Source organism: Mesocricetus auratus, unplaced genomic scaffold (genome assembly GCF_017639785.1).
Source record: "Mesocricetus auratus isolate SY011 unplaced genomic scaffold, BCM_Maur_2.0 Super-Scaffold_100020, whole genome shotgun sequence".
Classification (NCBI taxonomy): domain Eukaryota; kingdom Metazoa; phylum Chordata; class Mammalia; order Rodentia; family Cricetidae; genus Mesocricetus; species Mesocricetus auratus.
Window position 1 is genome coordinate 21745844 of NW_024429201.1, and position 17784 is coordinate 21763627.

A 17784-nucleotide genomic window follows, 5' to 3' on the forward strand; every position below is an offset into this window, starting at 1 on the left:
CGCTTGCGCTTCACTCGGCCTACTAAAAGGATTGCCCTTTCCTGTTCCGCCTTCCGCGAGTGGGCTCGTGGACCGGTGAGACCCAGAAGAGCATTTTTTAGCACCGGGAGTTCGCGGACCGCCGCGCCGCGGCTGTCATCATGGTAAGGAGGCCGCGTCGGGTGTTGCGACTGGGGGTAGAGGGTTGAGCGTGGTTGGACTGTCGGGCGGGAGGACGGCGGTAGGCGGAACTGAGACACTGTGGAACTTGATGTAGACTACGGGAACGAATGCTTAGCTAGAAGTCACAGCTTCGGGGCGGGGAACAGAATTCACTACTAAAGTCCTAACCTTGGTAGCGCGTCTTCAGTGCCAGCCTAACGGAATAGAGTCGAGGCTTGTGGTAATAACCCTGGATAGTAAGCATTGATGGCAACACACCATTCTACTGCTCAGAACACCCATAGTCTTTGCAAAAAGTCAAACAGCGAATAAAATGCGGAACCAAACTTATCCATCCAGGCTACCAGCTCTTTCTACTGGATGTTTCTTTACAAAAATGGAATGCTTTATAATACTTGTCTTGTGGTTGCTGAAACGTTTGTGATAGCAGTTGAAACACCAACCTTAATGGTTTTGTTATTGTTCTCTGACATGGACGTGGACTTTGCCTTTCATTATTGTTGTGTGTGTGTGTGTGTGTTCAACATAAAGCTGACCAGAGTTTCATCGTTAAATTAGTAAAATGGAAGCTCTTTAAGATGCAGAGGGATCACATACATTACTGACAACGTCCAAAATAATACACCCACTTGGGAAGACACTATGACAGTAGACAATTTCCATACAGAGATCTGAATTCAACTATATTGCAACTTTGTTCGTAATCACCAGAGGGGTGGAAGGATATGTTCCAGTTGAAAGAAGCCAGATGCAAAAAGCTGTATGTTCCGTAGATTCCGTTCACTGGGGAAAAACTAAACCACAGAAATGTTAGGTTGTGTGAGGTGGCACAGGGCTAGATATCAGCAATGGGAAGGCAGAGGCAGGTGAATCTCTGACAGTTCTAGTACAGCCAGAGCTACACAGAGAAACCGTCAACAAAAACCAAAAGGAAAAAAATATGTAAGCATGAAGATGGGGAGAGAAGACTGACTTTATAGTAGCACAGAAGAGCATTTTGGGGTAATGGAAAATAAATTCGCCATCTTGACTATCGTGGTTACAGAAATGTATGATAGGTCAGAAATTACAACTACACACCTACAACGAAAACTGGCAATTGTTTTTTGGTTGTTGTTGGTTCAAGACAGGGTTTCTCTGTGTAGCTTTGGAGCCTGTCATGGAACTTTGTAGACCAGGCCTCCTGAGTGCTGGGATTAAAGCAAATTTTATTTTATGTAAATTGTTTTGGTAAAACTGACAAATTTCCTAATAAAATACCTGAAAATTTACCTTATTGCTCAAAGAAAAACGAATTAAATCCTGTAGTTATCGGATCTTTTTAGTAGATTTTTGGATAAATCCTTTCATTGGATAGTAGCTTTTTCTGGGATTCGTGTTGTGTAAATAAATGATGTCCAAGTTTAAAATAAATTTAATTTACATCATATGAATAATAGTGCTAGAATCATTAAAGCTTTGAATAGTATGGGAGTCTTGTCTATTTTATGTACTATGTAAAATCGTAGAAAAATCCTGTAAGCACTTACAAAAACTAAAACAACATTTCTTGAATCATTACAGCCACAAAATGAATATATTGAATTACACCGTAAACGCTATGGGTATCGTTTGGATTATCATGAGAAAAAGAGAAAGAAAGAAAGTCGGGAGGCCCACGAACGTTCAAAGAAGGCAAAAAAAATGATTGGCCTGAAGGCTAAGCTCTACCACAAACAGCGCCATGCGGAGAAAATACAAATGAAAAAGACGTAAGTGCACCTGTCTCATAGTCAGGGAACACCTACTGTGCAATAACTACCGCACGTGCTGACTCTCTTTCCTTTCTGATAGTATTAAGATGCATGAAAAGAGAAACACCAAACAAAAGGATGATGAGAAGACCCCACAAGGAGCAGTACCTGCCTATCTTCTGGACAGAGAGGGACAGTCGCGGGCAAAAGTGCTTTCCAACATGATTAAGCAGAAACGAAAAGAGAAGGCGGTAAGCAATAAGCAAATCTTTTTTTGACAGAAATATTTAAGTTAGAATTTGAGGTTCTAGATTTATCTCCAGTTTAATTTGGAACATTAAGGGCAACTATTCTGTTATTTGGATATTGCTTATTTTTATTTTGTGTGTTTGCCTGTGTGTGTGTGTGTGTATTTATGACACCACATGATGCCAACAAAAACCAGAAGAGGATGTCAGATCCCCTGGAACTGGAATTATTGACTGTTATGAGGTGCTGTGTGGGTGCTGGGAACGCAACCCAGGTTCTCTGGAAAGCAGCAAGGACTTTTAACTGCTAAGTTACCTCTGCATCCACATTTTATGAATTTAGTTTGATAGAAACTTGATGTCTTGTCAGCAAGGTTGATATATCCCAGCTGAAAAAATTTTAGAATTTAAATTTTAACAAAAATTTGTCAGAGTGAGCTATGGATGTAGCTCAGTTGACAGACTGTTTGCCTAGCACGTCTGGAATCCCGGCACTGGGGGGATTTGGGAGTCAGGAGGTTCAGAAGTTCAAGGTCATCCTTGGCTAAATAGTAAGTTTGAAACCAATTTCATCTACATGAGACTCTGCAAGACATTAGAATGTCATACATCTTTCATTTAAAATTTAATTAATAACAAAGTGCGTAAGCAGTGAACCTTAAAAAATTCAGTAATTGGTGACTTTCTTTTTTTTTTTTTTTTTTTTTTTACGAGACAGGGTTTCTCTGTATTGTTTTGGAGGCTGTCGGTCCAGCCCAGCCTCGAACTCACAGAGATCCGCCTACCTCTGCCTCCCGAGTGCTGGGATTAAAGGCGTGAGCCACCACCGCCCGGCTCAATTGGTGACTTTCTACATTTGAAAATCTCTGATGCTGTGCAACTGTGGAGAAAAACACAGCTTTCTTGTTTTTCTTGCCTTGTAGAGCCAAAATTGGTTCTAGTAGATTTAACTTAAATAAAAATCCAATAATTCTTTTAACATACCTTTTACAGTTACTATTTTTAAGTACCTATGAGTAGATTTGGAATGGTATAACTGGTACTGATACCAGTGATTATCTGTTTAAGAATATATTGAATTAGTCTAACTACAGATAAAAGACTAGAGTTCAAGGGACTGTAAATCACTCTTAGCTGTCAGGTCATTGGGAAATGCTGAAGTTGCTCCTAGAAACCATGTCTATAGCACTAATTGTAATTGTTCTTTATAATAAAAATTCAGAGTCAGATATTAGCAAAGCAGCCAGCCACTAGAGAGTTCATACTTCTCTGCCAATGCTCAGACCAAAGGGGTTGTCTTGTCTTCAGACTGCATCTCTCTCCTGTCCTGCCTTATATTCCTCTCTCTGTCTCCACCTCCCTGGTGCTGGGATTAAAGGCATGAGATTCCAGGTGTTGGGATTACCTTTGTGTGAGCTCTGTTTCTCCTTTAGACAAGATTCAATCTCGTGTAGCCCAGAGTGGCCTTGAACTAACAGAGTCCTCTGCCTCTGTCTCCCAAATGCTGGGATTAAAGATCCTGGCCTCTGTGGCTAGTGTGACTAGCTTTGCACTCTGATCTTCAGGTAAGCTTTATTTGTTAGATCATAAACAAACTTATCACCACACGTTTTAGTAATATTTGTTCAGAATTCTTTCCATTGCCTTATACTGCTATAGCTTTAGAGGTTTTGTATTATGTATTCTGGAGCAGTACAAACCATCTGATAATTTTACTAGCAGTCTCAAAGTCCATTTTAGGGAAAAATACAAAAGTGCACTTCATTCTCTAACATTGTGCTTGTAACTAATAACAAGAATATAGTGTGTATAAGTCATTGCCTTAAAGGATATATTTTGGATCCATGACAAGGTTATGAAGAGATTTTAGCTTAACGAAACCTATATATTTAATGTACCTAGGATATATGAACTTAACTGGTTTTGCTTAATTATGGCTTGTGAAGAGACAGCAGGTACTTCTCCAAAACAGTTGAACAACTGAAGTGGGTTGAGTGGTTAAGGAGAAGTAAATCTTCTACTTTAACTAAAAACACTTGACTTATTCTTATATCTTTTTCTTATAATATAAACCTACACTTTTAGGGGAAATGGGAAGTCCCTCTACCCAAAGTTCGTGCCCAAGGAGAAACAGAAGTCTTGAAAGTTATTCGAACAGGAAAAAGAAAAAAGAAGGCATGGAAGAGGATGGTTACCAAAGTCTGCTTTGTTGGTGATGGTTTTACAAGAAAACCGCCTAAGTATGAAAGGTTCATTAGGCCAATGGTAAGAGAAGAGTGTGATAACTTATTGTTAGCCCCTTGTTAAATATTCTTGGGTAAAGCATAGTACACTTTCCTGAAATTTCTAAAATTGATGTGTAAAACAGTTTGGACAGCACATCTTGTGCTATTTTTAAGTCATTAGTGGGAATTACTTAGCATTTTTCCATGAATCTAGGTTGAATCTTAGCTTCAGATTCATAATTGATTTAAAATGAAAGAATTTTTTTATAACATCTTGCCAGTGAATTCTTTTATTTAAACATAATACATTAGGCTCTTCATTTTTTATAGTCACGTTTTCCTTATGCCTGTTGTGCTAGGCAGGCCTCAAGCATGGACCTTTGATACCAACCCATTAGACAATTCGAGTAAGAATGTTTGCTTACATTTGGTCTTAGCCAAAAGACCAAAACAGGCATTGGATTTAGCTGAGGTTTAGTGAGGTAAACGTCTTTTATTACTTTAGTGCATTCTATATGTAACCATTTTGTTTTTATAAGGAACTATAAAAGTAGCTTAATTTCTATTGATGGTATGATAATATCTCTACAGACTAATCCCATGCCTAGAATTTCCTCTCCTGCTTTGAAAGATATGGAACTGGCCGGGCGTTGGTGGCGCACGCCTTTAATCCCAGCACTCGGGAGGCAGAGGCAGGCGGATCTCTGTGAGTTCGAGACCAGCCTGGACTACCAAGCGAGTTCCAGGACAGCCTCCAAAGCCACAGAGAAACCCTGTCTCGAAAAACAAAAAAAAAAAAAAAGAAAGAAAGATATGGAACTGAATTTTTTTTTTTGAGAACTCTTTCAGAAATTTAATAAACCACTGTTTAGCTTGCTTAGTAACAAAAAATGGTGGTGTTGCTCCTAGTGCTCAATCTGAATAATTTGTAATGTATTCAATGCTTCAGTCACTGGTAACAGCCATGCTTTTTCACCCCAGCGATGCACCCTCTCCACCCTAAATTCACTTACTGCACCAGAGGCCTGATTTCGATTTTGTAGTCATAATCTTTGGACTGCATTTTGATGGCATTCCCTCCCCCCTCCAGGGCAGGAAGGTTCTCACAATTAGTCCAGTACTAATTAGAACTTAAACATTTTCTTCCATCCCCACACAGGTGAAAATAAAGCAAGACCATGGTGTTCTGACATTTAAAGTACTGTACTGATAGGATCCCATTTGGGTGACTTTGTGACATCTAACAAGGACTCTCAGAATATTCTCCAGTTTTTGAATCATATTTCCATCTACATAAAGAAAGCTAACACCCTCCAATCCCCTTTCCTTCCCCATCTTTAAGGGTGGCTGAAGTATTTGGAATCTGAAATTAGAACTTGTAGGTTTGATTCCATTTACCACATACGATTTAATCTACAAACAAAACTCAAACCTGCAGACCCTTCTTTATTCATTGTGAAGACGGAAGGCTCATATAAGGTTGTCATGTATAAATGAGCCACTTGTGAACTCTAGCAGTGTCTAGCGTATCGTAAACCTTCAGTAAGTGTAATGACTGGAAACTGAAAAATACAAGTTTTGACAGGGCATTTTTACATGGGCAAACCTTTTGGATTGTGTGTACTTCTTCCTACCACATTTTTCCACTGTGAAATTTTTAGTCTGTAAAAACATTAGTATTTTATCTGATGTTTTAAGACATTATTCATCTCCTAGTTGAGATGATTAGAAAAGATGATTTTAAAGACTGTTCACCATTTGGACTCATTCTTGATTGACTTACTAGGGCCTGCGCTTCAAAAAAGCCCATGTCACACATCCTGAGCTGAAAGCTACCTTTTGCCTGCCAATCCTTGGAGTGAAAAAGAACCCATCTTCACCATTATATACAACGCTGGGTGTAATCACCAAAGGCACAGTTATTGAAGTCAATGTGAGCGAGTTAGGCCTTGTGACACAGGGAGGCAAGGTTATCTGGGGTAAGTACAAGTTTAAGTATGGGGTTGCTTTCCTGTAGTCCTACCACAACTACTTCTCCATGTCTTAGAGTATATAACAACTTTTTTCCAATGTAGAAGAGCCAAGTGTGTTAGGGGGAGGAGAGATGAGGTCTTTCCTCATTGATTCAGTTTCTGCTTTTATTGCCCAGGTTATGCTTAAACTTAGGTGGTGTTTGAATGTTTAAAATAGGTTGTTAAATTAATTTGAAATTAAAGCAAAATAAGTCATTGTGGGAAAGTAGACACTAATGTATTAATAAAATGGAACTAGCGGCTTTTTGTGAACATTTACATAAATTTATCAGAGTACAACTTGATCTCGAATTAGCTTATCTTGCACTCATTTCTTACTAAATTTGGTGGTTAGGAATATTTTAGACAAAAGTTTTATTCCTAAAATTAGTTCTGTTAACATTCTTTTCTATGGGTTTTGTTTTCCTCAGGAAAGTATGCCCAAGTTACCAACAATCCTGAAAATGATGGATGCATAAATGCAGTCTTGCTAGTTTGATAGTGACTTCTACTGAAGACCACACGTCCGTAGGAAACACCACCACTGTGATCTTTCTGAATACTACCAAGCTGCCTTACTCATGTGCACTCATCGAGGAGTATTACATTGTAAAGAAAAATAAAAACTGCTCAGTTTTATAGTAGTAGTTTTTCCACTTGTAATTAATAATTTAATATAGTACTGCAGTGAATTCAAGTGTACTTCTACCATTTTCTATATTCTAAAAATAGGGAAGTGAATTTGCACTGCTACCATGTTAAAAATTGATTTAGATAATTCTAGACTATGTACCAGTACCCTGAGATGCAACACTTAATTAGATTAAAAGTCATGAGTAGAGTTTTAACTTAATATAAGCTATTTTGTGATACATGAATCATATATGGTCATAGCTTTAAGCTTCAGAAAGAGGGTTTATCACCATACTGTTTTAAATTGTTTTTTCAAGTCTGCGTTCATAATACAGCCAGTGTGGTTAGTTGTGCCTTTGGGAGAAGCATTTAATGTCTAATACAATGTATAAGAACATCTTCATGAATGAAACTTAGGAGGGAAAGGAAAAATTGAAAGCACAAACCCAGAAAGCAATCACAAAATATAGGTTTAATTACTATTTTAAGCATTGGGGGGTGGGCAACTAGCAAGGAAACAAACCATAAATTCTCCAGTAAGACTTGTTACTCTGAATAATACATTTCCCCTGCTAAGTTTTAGAACATACAGAGATGGTGAGGGGAAAGGGAAAGCTGGTAAATGACCACTCAGTACAGACAGAATCACCTGGGGGACCTTTCTTACAATTAGATTTCAACATTTTCCACCAATATGAACAGGTAATGTATGATTTAGTCACTTGAGTTACAGATGGTGAAAGGAAGTTTGACTTCAGGTAATCAGTGGGTATTGTTGAAATACGTTTGCTTATTTTTTTAGAACTAGAAGCAGCAAACTATCTTGTACCCAAAAAGCATTGTAGGAAGTATGAAAACAAGCATGATGTATGTTAACAGACCACACCCAAAACACCAGATTTCTAGTGGACATAAAAAGCAGAAGTTGGTCTCTAAAATACGGTTACACATGAGAAGTGTTAGTATAAATTCTTTATTTACATTTAAATCTGTTTCAATTGCTGGTGTGACCACACCTTAGAAGGTAATCCCCAAGGAAAGAACATTAGAACAGATGTTTAGTTGGTAGAAAAGGCTTAAAGGAATACTAGTCTAAAGTCACAAACCATCTTAGGTAACACTGTGGTCATTGTTAAAAGTAAACCACTAATGACTAGATGTTCTCCTTACTCTACAAACCAATGTAAGTAGACACATTAAAGTTTGTGAACGCATGTAAAGACTGACACTAAGTCATGCTATTATTTGATTTAAATTAAAAAAATCATAATAGACTCTCCATCTTTAAAAGTTGTAAAGGAGCTTTACAATAAAATTCTTAAATAAATTTTTATGTGGTCTAACAGTAGTTTAAGTTTGAAAGTAGAACTAAATTTTTGCTAATACTCATCTGCTTTATATTATATAAGGAAATATATATGTATATACACCAGAAGGGAAAGTCCTTCTCACACATGACTTCTAAACAAAAGTACCAATCATGAGAGACGACAGAATGTGACCAAACACTCAACAAACGGCTGCTTGAAATTACAGCAGATCCCTGCGTGCCTTGCAAAAGCTACAGGTATCTAAGGTTATTTAGGTTCCCTACTGAATATAATTTGTTATAAATTTTATATAATCAGTATGTTACTGAATATAAAAGATCTTTTCTGTGTGACCCAGCTTTTTCCTCTGTGATCTCAAAACTTTAACTTCTATCACAGACAATTAACAAGTTTTCTTGTGTGCTAAATGTTTTGAAATTGCTTTAATTATGCTAAATAGTTTGGTAAGTATAAGCTTATGCTGCAAGTCCCCAATGTGATGTCTATTTTTCTTTAATTCAAGAGATTATTCAAATATTGAGCTGCCAGTGGGTACAATCTCCTAGAAACACTCATTTTTAAAGAATGTGATATAAAGGGAACAATAACCAAAAATAAAGTAACTGGAAGAATTCTTTAGTGTGCATTAAGAAAAAAAACTAGAATTTAAGTCTCTGAATCTTAACAGACTCCAGTTATACCCTAATTGAGATATTAACTGAAGCTTCTCTAAATGTATAAAGCAGCATCAGCATTTGGCAAACTTGCCAGAATTAATCATAACTATTCTTTAAGTTAGCATTTATTGAGAAAAACACTATACTTTTCACTTAGAATGAAACCATTTAGCTTACAACCAAAAATTAAAACAACAGGTAAATGCAAGTGTTCTAACATCATGGAAGAGTTTGCTATTTGGTCTGATTTTTAATTAAAGTTTTCTAAAATACCAGCATCCCTAAGAAAAATGTAAGACATGACATCACCAGATCACCTGACTGAAGAGTGAATGAGCTGAACAAAAACTTACAGCACCTCAGATATCAAACTATTTCAAAAACAAATCTAAATGATTTCAAAGTAGTCTCCAACTTAAGTGTAAATCAGAGCACATGGTACTTCCAAAGTAGTATTGACAGATTCTCTATGGATTCTAAGAATAATCATTTTGTTCATTTTAAAACCTATTGTTATAAAGAAATGAACAGGTTCACCCCCCCAATACAAATCAAATGTATTTGCCATGGCAATAAGGTATACATACAGGACAGCTTGTAGTCAGTACTTGGAATCCCACCTAAAGTATGCAAACCCCAAAGGGACAACAGAGTGAGTGAGAATTTACACATTTGTTCATCTCATAGGGTAGCTTGTCTAAACATGGTGGTCCTAAACCTATCCCAAAATGGAAACAAGGGTGTAACTCATAAGCTAGATGCAAGTTTTTTTCAAAGAAGAATCACAGTGACTTAGCTGTAGAGGGATTAAGCAGGTTTAGAAAGGGGCCTATATTTATGCGGTACTCCCATTAATTAGGTAGGAATAAAAAGTTATCTGTGATCAGGACCACAGTCCATTCTAAATTCAATTAGTTGAGGTGTTTACCAGATTATGCAAATATACAGAAAAATTTTTAAATTATAGCAAACCAACACTTTAGGTGGAACTTTAAATTGCCCACATGCCATTTCTCTCTCTCTCTGTCTCTGTTTCTCTCTTTCTTTCTGAAGGGGGGGGTTGAGACAGAGTTTCTCTGTAGCTTTGGAGCCTGTTCTGGCAGTGGCTCTGTAGACCTGGCTGGTCTTAAACTCAGAGATGCGCCTGCCTCTGCCTCCTGAATGCTGGAATTAAAAGCGTGCGCCGCCACCACTGCCCAGCTGTCAGTTAAATTTCTAACAGTACTGTTAACACCAGATGACGTGAAGGCTAGTCTGCGTGTACTTCCCCACAGACATTAAAGAAACTGCATCTATGACAATAAATAAAAACCTAAAACAATCATCTTCACTGGCCATGAACTTCATTTTTTGTCGTCTCACCTGAGATTTATTTATTGACACTTTTGTTTAGGTATGCCTACACTTAAAAAATGGAGATTGGTTTTGATACTAAGATAAAACCTCAAGAACCCTTGCCAAGTTTTACCATTAAAACCCTTAGTACAAAAGACTTCTGTGATGTTTGTTAGAAAAATCTACTAGTTTTAAATTGGTATTTTTAAAATATTATGGTTAGATGTTTCACCTGCTAAAGAAAAATATATGACCTGGATTCCCAAAATTGACACATGGTTACTTAGAGAAAATAGCCTGAAAAAATTAAAAAGAATGGTGAATCCTAGTTCCTAAAGTGAAGAGGAAAACCTGCATTTGTAAATAAATTCAAACTGAAATTTTGGAATTTGTCCTGTGCCCCACACTGTTTATTAATTATGGTTTAAAAACAACAACTACATTACAAAGAAGAAGATTTATCATACGCATTTCTTCATTCAAGACAGTTTGGCTTTCTTCTTGGCAGGTCCTTTATGCCCTTTGGCCTTTCTTCTCAAATTCCGCCTGTCAACTACAGGAACCTCCACTTCTATCTCCTCTGAGCTGCTATCCACAGCTTTCTCGGCTGACTGTGTAAACTGGTCCAGCTGCTCAGAAGAGGCTTCGGATTGCTCCTCTGACTGGTTCTTTTGTCCTGCACTCTGTGGAAATGGCACATCTTCAAGCTCTACCTCTATCAGAGAACTCTGAGCAGCAGCTGTTTCCTGGGGCTCTGGGACCCCCTCCTCAGCCTGATCCTCCAGTGAGGAAGTAGTGTTGGGCGACAAATTCTCAGAGACTGGCTCTTCAGGAAAGTCTGCTACTGCAGAATTTGGAAAACCACTGTCAGACTTCTCTTCATTTGACAGAGTGGCAACACTGTCTGAGCTCCCCAAATGTGTTTTCTTCTTTGAAACTTGGCACAGCCTCTCTTCGGTATGTCCTTTATCATTAGATGGGCCTTGATCTGTCAACATTTCTGAGTCAGAAACAGGTGAAGTCTGAAGAGAAAAAAAAAAAAAACAAAGCTCAAAATATTCTAAAATAAATCATTCTCAGACAATGTCACTAAACTGTAAAGAACTCAGATTGGCTATTTTTCTTACAAATGAGTCCACATTCTAAATTCAACTCAATGTTTTCAAAATTGTCTCATGGCAAGTCTAACACCATAAATTCTTATAAGAAATCATTTTACCTCAAAAGAGTAACAAAGACACTTTAAACTTCAAGATCCTACCAAATGCCTCTAAGTTTTGGTTTACTGGAGCCAGAAAGAAGAATCTCTGGGGACAACACTGTGCTACCCTACCCCTTGCTCATTCTAACTGGTTTCATTAGACAACAGCAGTAAAGGTGATGGGTAAGACACTTAGAAAGCATTACTATATATGTCTTTTAGCCATAAATTGAAATATTCAAAATGAAATTAATTATTAAATATTCCATCAAGCCTTTCTTTAACTTGTCTACTGAACCTAAAACAATCAAAATTACTGTAGTGGTCATAGCCATGCACACAATGAGTACTCAAATATTTTTAAACCATGTTTTTTGTTATAATTTTTCTAATAATTTCCCTAAGTCTGTAAAAGAACTCTCACTGTGTTACCATAAAGCAGATATGGCATGGGGTGGATGTGGAACTGGTCCTTGAAAGAGGACTATAAAAACCAGTGTCTGAAATAAAATTTTCCTAAAGGACTACATGCTAGGGTGGAGGGAGACTGAGTCCCCCACCTCTCCAGAGTGGCACCAGCACTGGCAAACGCTTGCTATAAGAAACTGAGGTGACTCTGCCTTACCTTGTCTGGAGCAGCCTCGGGAGCTTTTGGAGAGTCGGTCCCTGGTGGAACAACATTCACAGTCTCTTCACTGGAATTAAAAGATGGAACTTTTAACTCTTCTTCTAGACCTTCACTGGTGGAGTCCTCCTCTTCAGTGACAAGTGAGGTCTTAAGGGCATCATCCACTACTTCACCATTCACAGGCTCTAACGCAGAGTCCTACACCGGGGGAAGCCAGAGTCTGATTACACTGAATGACTCAAGAAAGATCCGTTACTGCAGAGCCCTACACCAGGGGGGGAAGCCAGGGTCTGATTACACTGAATGACTCAAGAAAGGCCCATCCTCAGTCCCCACATGTCATCCACCAGGACTCATAATAAACTTAAGACAATCTAAAGTATGAGGTAAAGAATGAATTTACTGGAAGAGGGATTTAGCAGGCAAGTGTCAGTCAAGTAAAAAATCCCCAAGGACCACACACTTGCTGTTCTCTCATGATAAGGGCAGTGCCAAGAGGCTTGGATGGGGGTACACAATGTGGATATGAGATTCAATGAAAAGATCCTGCTCCTCTATCTTTGCTTCTTTCTTTTCTTTCTGGTTTTTTGTTTGTTTGGTTGGTTGGTTGGTTTCTAGGTAGCCTTGGCTGTCCTGGAATTCACTCTGTAGACCAGGCTGGTTTCGACCTCAGAGATATGCCTGCTTCCGCCTCCCAAAAGCCAGGATTAAGGCACGTGCCACCACCACCCAGCTATCTAGTCTTTCTTAAAGGGCAACTTGAAGATGAACTATCAGAGGCACTGAGCAAGCAGAGACTTGCTACCAGCTCTCTGCACACACTCGCCAGCTGCTCAGAGGTGAGCACCCTCAGGCCTGGAAATCTAAGTCTAGCTGATTCTTGCTGGGAGAACAAAGGCCTAGTCTCAGTTGGCTCAGTCAACCCAGAGTGATTTCTGGACAATCATCTCTTTGCTTCATATTATTAAAATACAGAAAGGGGCCGGGCATTGGTGGCTCACACGTTTAATCCCAGCACTCGGGAGGCAGAGACAGGCGGATCTCTGTGAGTAATAGATCAGCCTGATCTACAAGAGCTAGTTTCAGAACAGGCTCCAAAGCCACAGAGAAACACTGTCTCAGAAAAAACAAAAATACACAAAGGTAATCTGATGGAAAAACCTTCCAAGTTTTGGCATTTTCTTCCAATATTTATCAACTTATATCAGTTTAATGTTGAATATTTCTTTTCTTGCTTAGTTTTTGAAGCAAGTTTTTCTGTGTAGCCCTGGCTCTGTAGAGCAGACTGTCCTTGAACTCAAGAGATCTGCCTGTCTCTGCCTCCAGAGTGCTAAGATTTAAAGGTGTGCACCACCAACACCCAACTAATGTTGAATATTTAATTCCTAATGATAGTCTAATAACAAGGTTATTCTATTACAATTTTAAAAATCACAAAATTAATGCACATGACTGTTCAAACTAGATACGATACCAGATTCTTCAAAGAAAATAAGAGAAAAGTTTCCAGGTGGGTGTGGTGGCACACACCTTTAATCCCAACACTCAAGGCAGGCAGATCTCTGTGAGTTCAAGGACACACTGGTCTACATAGTGAGTTCCATGACACCCAGGATTCTGTAGAGAAACCCTGCCTCAAAGAAAATTTTCCAAAGGAGAACTTTAAAATTTTTCTAAAATAAAAGTTTTTCAAGGTGAGCCTGGTGGTATGACTATAATCCTAGAATCTGGAAGACTATGAGCAGGAGGAGTCCAAATCTGAGGACAGTCTAAGTAACTATAATGGCAATTCTAAGGATAGACCGGATTACATAAAGGGAGATTCTATCACACACAGAGAATATTTTCAGTCATTAATATATATATTTGACTTATATACTAAGTTGTATACAGAGTTGGTTACACACAGAAGGTAATTACAATAAACTTTATAAAAGGACCAACTAGAGTGGGATAGACATTAAAGGGAAGAAAATCAGAAAAACAGAATGCAAGAACTGTGGTCACAAAGTAAGAAAAAATGAAAAAGAAAAGGTCCATCCTTCAAGTTTTAGATTTGAAAACAGAATGAACAAAATGGGAAAGTAAACTCAACTCACAATGAAGATGGCTCTGAGGTTAGAAGCGAGTACTACTGCTCTTGCAGTTCCTAGCTCCTGGCTCACAACTGTCTATAACTCCAGCCCATTCAGCGCCCTCTTGTGGCTTCTGTGGGCACCGTCACTCACATGCAGGCGAGTACACATGCAGCAATACCCACACACAGGCAATTAAAAATAAACATAATAGCCGGGCGTTGGTGGCACACGCCTTTAATCCCAGCACTCGGGAGGCAGAGGCAGGCGGATCTCTGTGAGTTCGAGGCCAGCCTGGTCCACCAAGCAAGTTCCAGGACAGCCTCCAAAACAATACAGAGAAACCCTGTCTCGAAAAACCAAAAAAAAAAAATAATAATAATAATAATAATAATAATAAACATAAAGACTTGGGTTGGGAGACAACATGGCTGTTAAGGAGAGTTTGGTATGCAAAAGCATGAGAGCTAAGTTCAAATCCCACAATACATAAAAGGGTAGACACAGCTGCTTATTCTGGTAACTACCAACACTAGGAGTCAGAGGCAAATGGATTCTAGGCTCACTGATCAACCAGCCTAACCAATCAGTCTGGATAAAAGGCAAGCTTCATTTCAGTGAAAGACACCACCTCAAAACACTAAGGCAGATAGCAACAGAGGAAGACATCCAACACCCTTCTCAGGCCTCTGCATGTGAACCCCACCCCATCCCACCAAAAAATCAAAGGACAAAAGATTGAGTTTCCCAGAGTGTACACATTAAAGAGAAAAAAGCATGACTGAAACATAAATGCAGACACATGGACACATATACATACACAAGAACAAAAATTAAAACCCTCAAAGATTAGAATGCTATAAAGCCAGGAAACATGAGGACCTTAAAGAAGGTTAAGTAGTTTGTCACCCTAGGTAAGAGAAGTCACTGGAATTCCAACGGAGCTGTCACTGGAATGTTGTAATAACACATGCTCAGTGTCTTGCCAGATGAGACAGGTTACATGATACACACTGTATACTATAGTTTCAAGAAGATTGGTAAGAATACTGGCTGCTTTTCCAGAGATCCAGATGGCACCCACATGGCAACCTAAACTATTTGCAACTCCATGCCTCTTTTTTGTTTGTTTGGTTTTTTCTTGCTGTTGTTTTGGTTTTGCAAGACAGGGTTTCTCTGTAGCTTTGGAGCCTGTCCTGGAACTTGCTCTGTAGATGAGGCTGTCCTTGAACTCACCTGCCTCTGCCTCCCAATTGCTGGGACTAAAGGTGTGTGCCACCACCGCCCAGCCTGTTTTTCATTTTTTGAGACACTGTTTCTACATAGTACTGGCTGTCCTAGAACTCACCATGTAGACCAGACTGGGCTCAAACTCAGAGATCCACCTGTTTCTGCCTCCCCAGTGCTGGGATTAAAGGTGTGTGCCATTATGCCTGGACCCTCTTTGACCTTCAAAAGCAGACATTAGACAGACATACATGGAGGCAACACACCCATAAACATTTAAAAATAATAGTAACAAAGAAAATTGGTAGTACTTTTTATTCTTATACTGTGTACACTAGGGAAATGAGTGAAAGACTTTTCATGAACTCAGGAGCATAGCAAAGCATGAACAAGGAATGTGTGACACAGAAAGGACTGAAGATATCAAAAAGGAAGGACAAATGGGTAAAGATACGGAAAGGAGGATGGGAACAGTAAAGAGCTCAAATATCAAGTCAGATTAATAGTTCCTTAGCTACAGAGAATTTATCTATTTGTTTTGGGATGTTGTTTTGTAACTACCTAACCTATCTCTTCAGGGATGTATAAAATCATCTGTAGTAAAAAAATAATATAAGCCAGGCATTGGTGGCGAACGCCTTTAATCCCAGCACTCGGGAGGCAGAGGCAGGCGGATCTCTGTGAGTTCGAGGCCGGGCTGGACTGATAGCCTCCAAAACAATACAGAGAAACCCTGTCTTGTAAAAACCAAAAAAAAAAAAAATAAGTAATATAAAAATTCAAGTCCAAATAACTAACTTCTAATTCTTCTAACAAGGCAGGGATGCAACTGAGGACTGCTTGGACCCTAGCCAGCCTATAGGCTTTATCACTTGTGTTCTTGAGGACGACAATTCCAAACGCACTGAAGGTCTTCCTATCCCCATCACTGTGTACTTTTCCTTAACCACCAACCACAATTTCTAACCTATGGTCTTTGCTCTCTAGCAGAGTATGGTTAAAGACATTTTCTAGCTGACTTCCACTGGCTTTATTTAACGAGTGAGTGTCTTCATACTTTGTCACCATCTTGTTTCTCCAGGCACGGCTGAGTTTCCAGTGCAGGCTGCCCGTCTTTCTCACTGTTTTCATCTTCAAATTCAACCACTCTCTTCTCGGGTTCTTCTTCCAGGAATTCTTCTGAGCTCTCTGATGTTCGTGCAGTATATTCTAGTCTAGAAAACAAACCAGCACCATTCTTGTTTTATCTTATTACAGATAAATTTTAAGGATCCCACTTTTGAGACAGTATAGGTGATAGTCAGGACCTCTGGTAGGGTTAAGCAAAGCACTGTACAATCGTGGCCCTCTTTATTTTAAAAAAGGTCTTGCGAAAATTGCTTGGAGCTCACTCACAAGCTTTTTGCCTCAGCAACCTAGAATTCCTTCTTTTTTTTTTTTAAGATTGATTTATTTATTACATATACAGTGTTCTGCCAGAAGAGGGCACCAGATTGAATTGTAGATGGTTGTGAGCCATCATGTGGTTGCTGGGAATTGAACTCAGGACCCCTAGAAGAGCAGCCAGTGCTCTTAACCTCTGAGCCATCTCTCCAGCCCGTAGAATCCTTTTTTTTTTTTTAATGAGACAGGGTTTCTCTGTATTGTTTTGGAGGCTGTCGGTCCAGCCTGGCCTCGAACTCACAGAGATCCATCTGCCTCTGCCTCCCAAATGCTGGGATTAAAGGCGTGCACCACCACCGCCCGGCTCCTAGAATCCCTTCTTAACACAAGTAATAAGTTAGATCAGGAAGTGCTATTCCATAAGCTTGAGATTCTGTAGGTCCAAAACTAATCTTTTTCATCCTGATAAATTTGTTCCTTTTCTTGCCTACCTTCTCTGTTTAACTAGACTTTTCATCTATTCTACTAGAATGAACACATACCCCAGTTGACTTCTAATAATTTTAGTGCACAATATTTTTAGTGTCTATCATCATTGGTACTGACTAACATATGCTCAAAGGACCTGACATCATATTCTATACATACTTGTTCAGTCATGTACATTGCCACTATTCACAATGGCCAGGAAATGGAAACAACTTAAATATCTTTAACTCATGAAAGGATAGTGAAAATGTAAATATGTACCATGGATTTCTATTTAGCTGTAAAGAAAAATGAAATCATGAAATTTGTAAGTGAATGGACAGAAGTAGAAAATATGTATTGTGGTAGTTTAAAAGATAATGGCTTCCATAGGACCCTGTTTGAATTCTTAGTGCCTAGCTGCTGGGACTGTTTGGAAAGGGTTAGGAGGTCAGGCTTTGTTGAAG

General features: G+C 38.8%; 2 protein-coding genes across 3 annotated transcripts in view; one reads left to right on the forward strand and one right to left on the reverse strand.

The window, feature by feature from the left end:
* Positions 1–7024, forward strand: Nsa2 (NSA2 ribosome biogenesis factor). The gene is made up of 6 exons (XM_005065628.4): positions 1–143; positions 1726–1913; positions 1996–2146; positions 4229–4408; positions 6155–6347; positions 6812–7024. Exons 1-6 carry the CDS (start codon positions 141–143, stop codon positions 6877–6879), a joined length of 783 nt encoding a protein of 260 aa, XP_005065685.1. The 5' UTR covers positions 1–140; the 3' UTR covers positions 6880–7024.
* A 442-nt stretch (positions 7025–7466) lies between these two features.
* Fam169a (family with sequence similarity 169 member A) overlaps positions 7467–17784 on the reverse strand; it is a 48009-nt gene continuing 37691 nt past the window's right edge. For both annotated transcript variants that reach the window (XM_040728905.1, XM_040728906.1), the window contains exons 11-13: positions 16524–16680; positions 12162–12362; positions 7467–11357 (exon numbers count right to left, since the gene is read on the reverse strand). In XM_040728905.1, the coding sequence (XP_040584839.1) occupies positions 10815–11357; positions 12162–12362; positions 16524–16680 (901 nt within the window). In that variant the 3' untranslated portion in view covers positions 7467–10814. The remainder of the gene's footprint in view (positions 11358–12161; positions 12363–16523; positions 16681–17784) is intronic.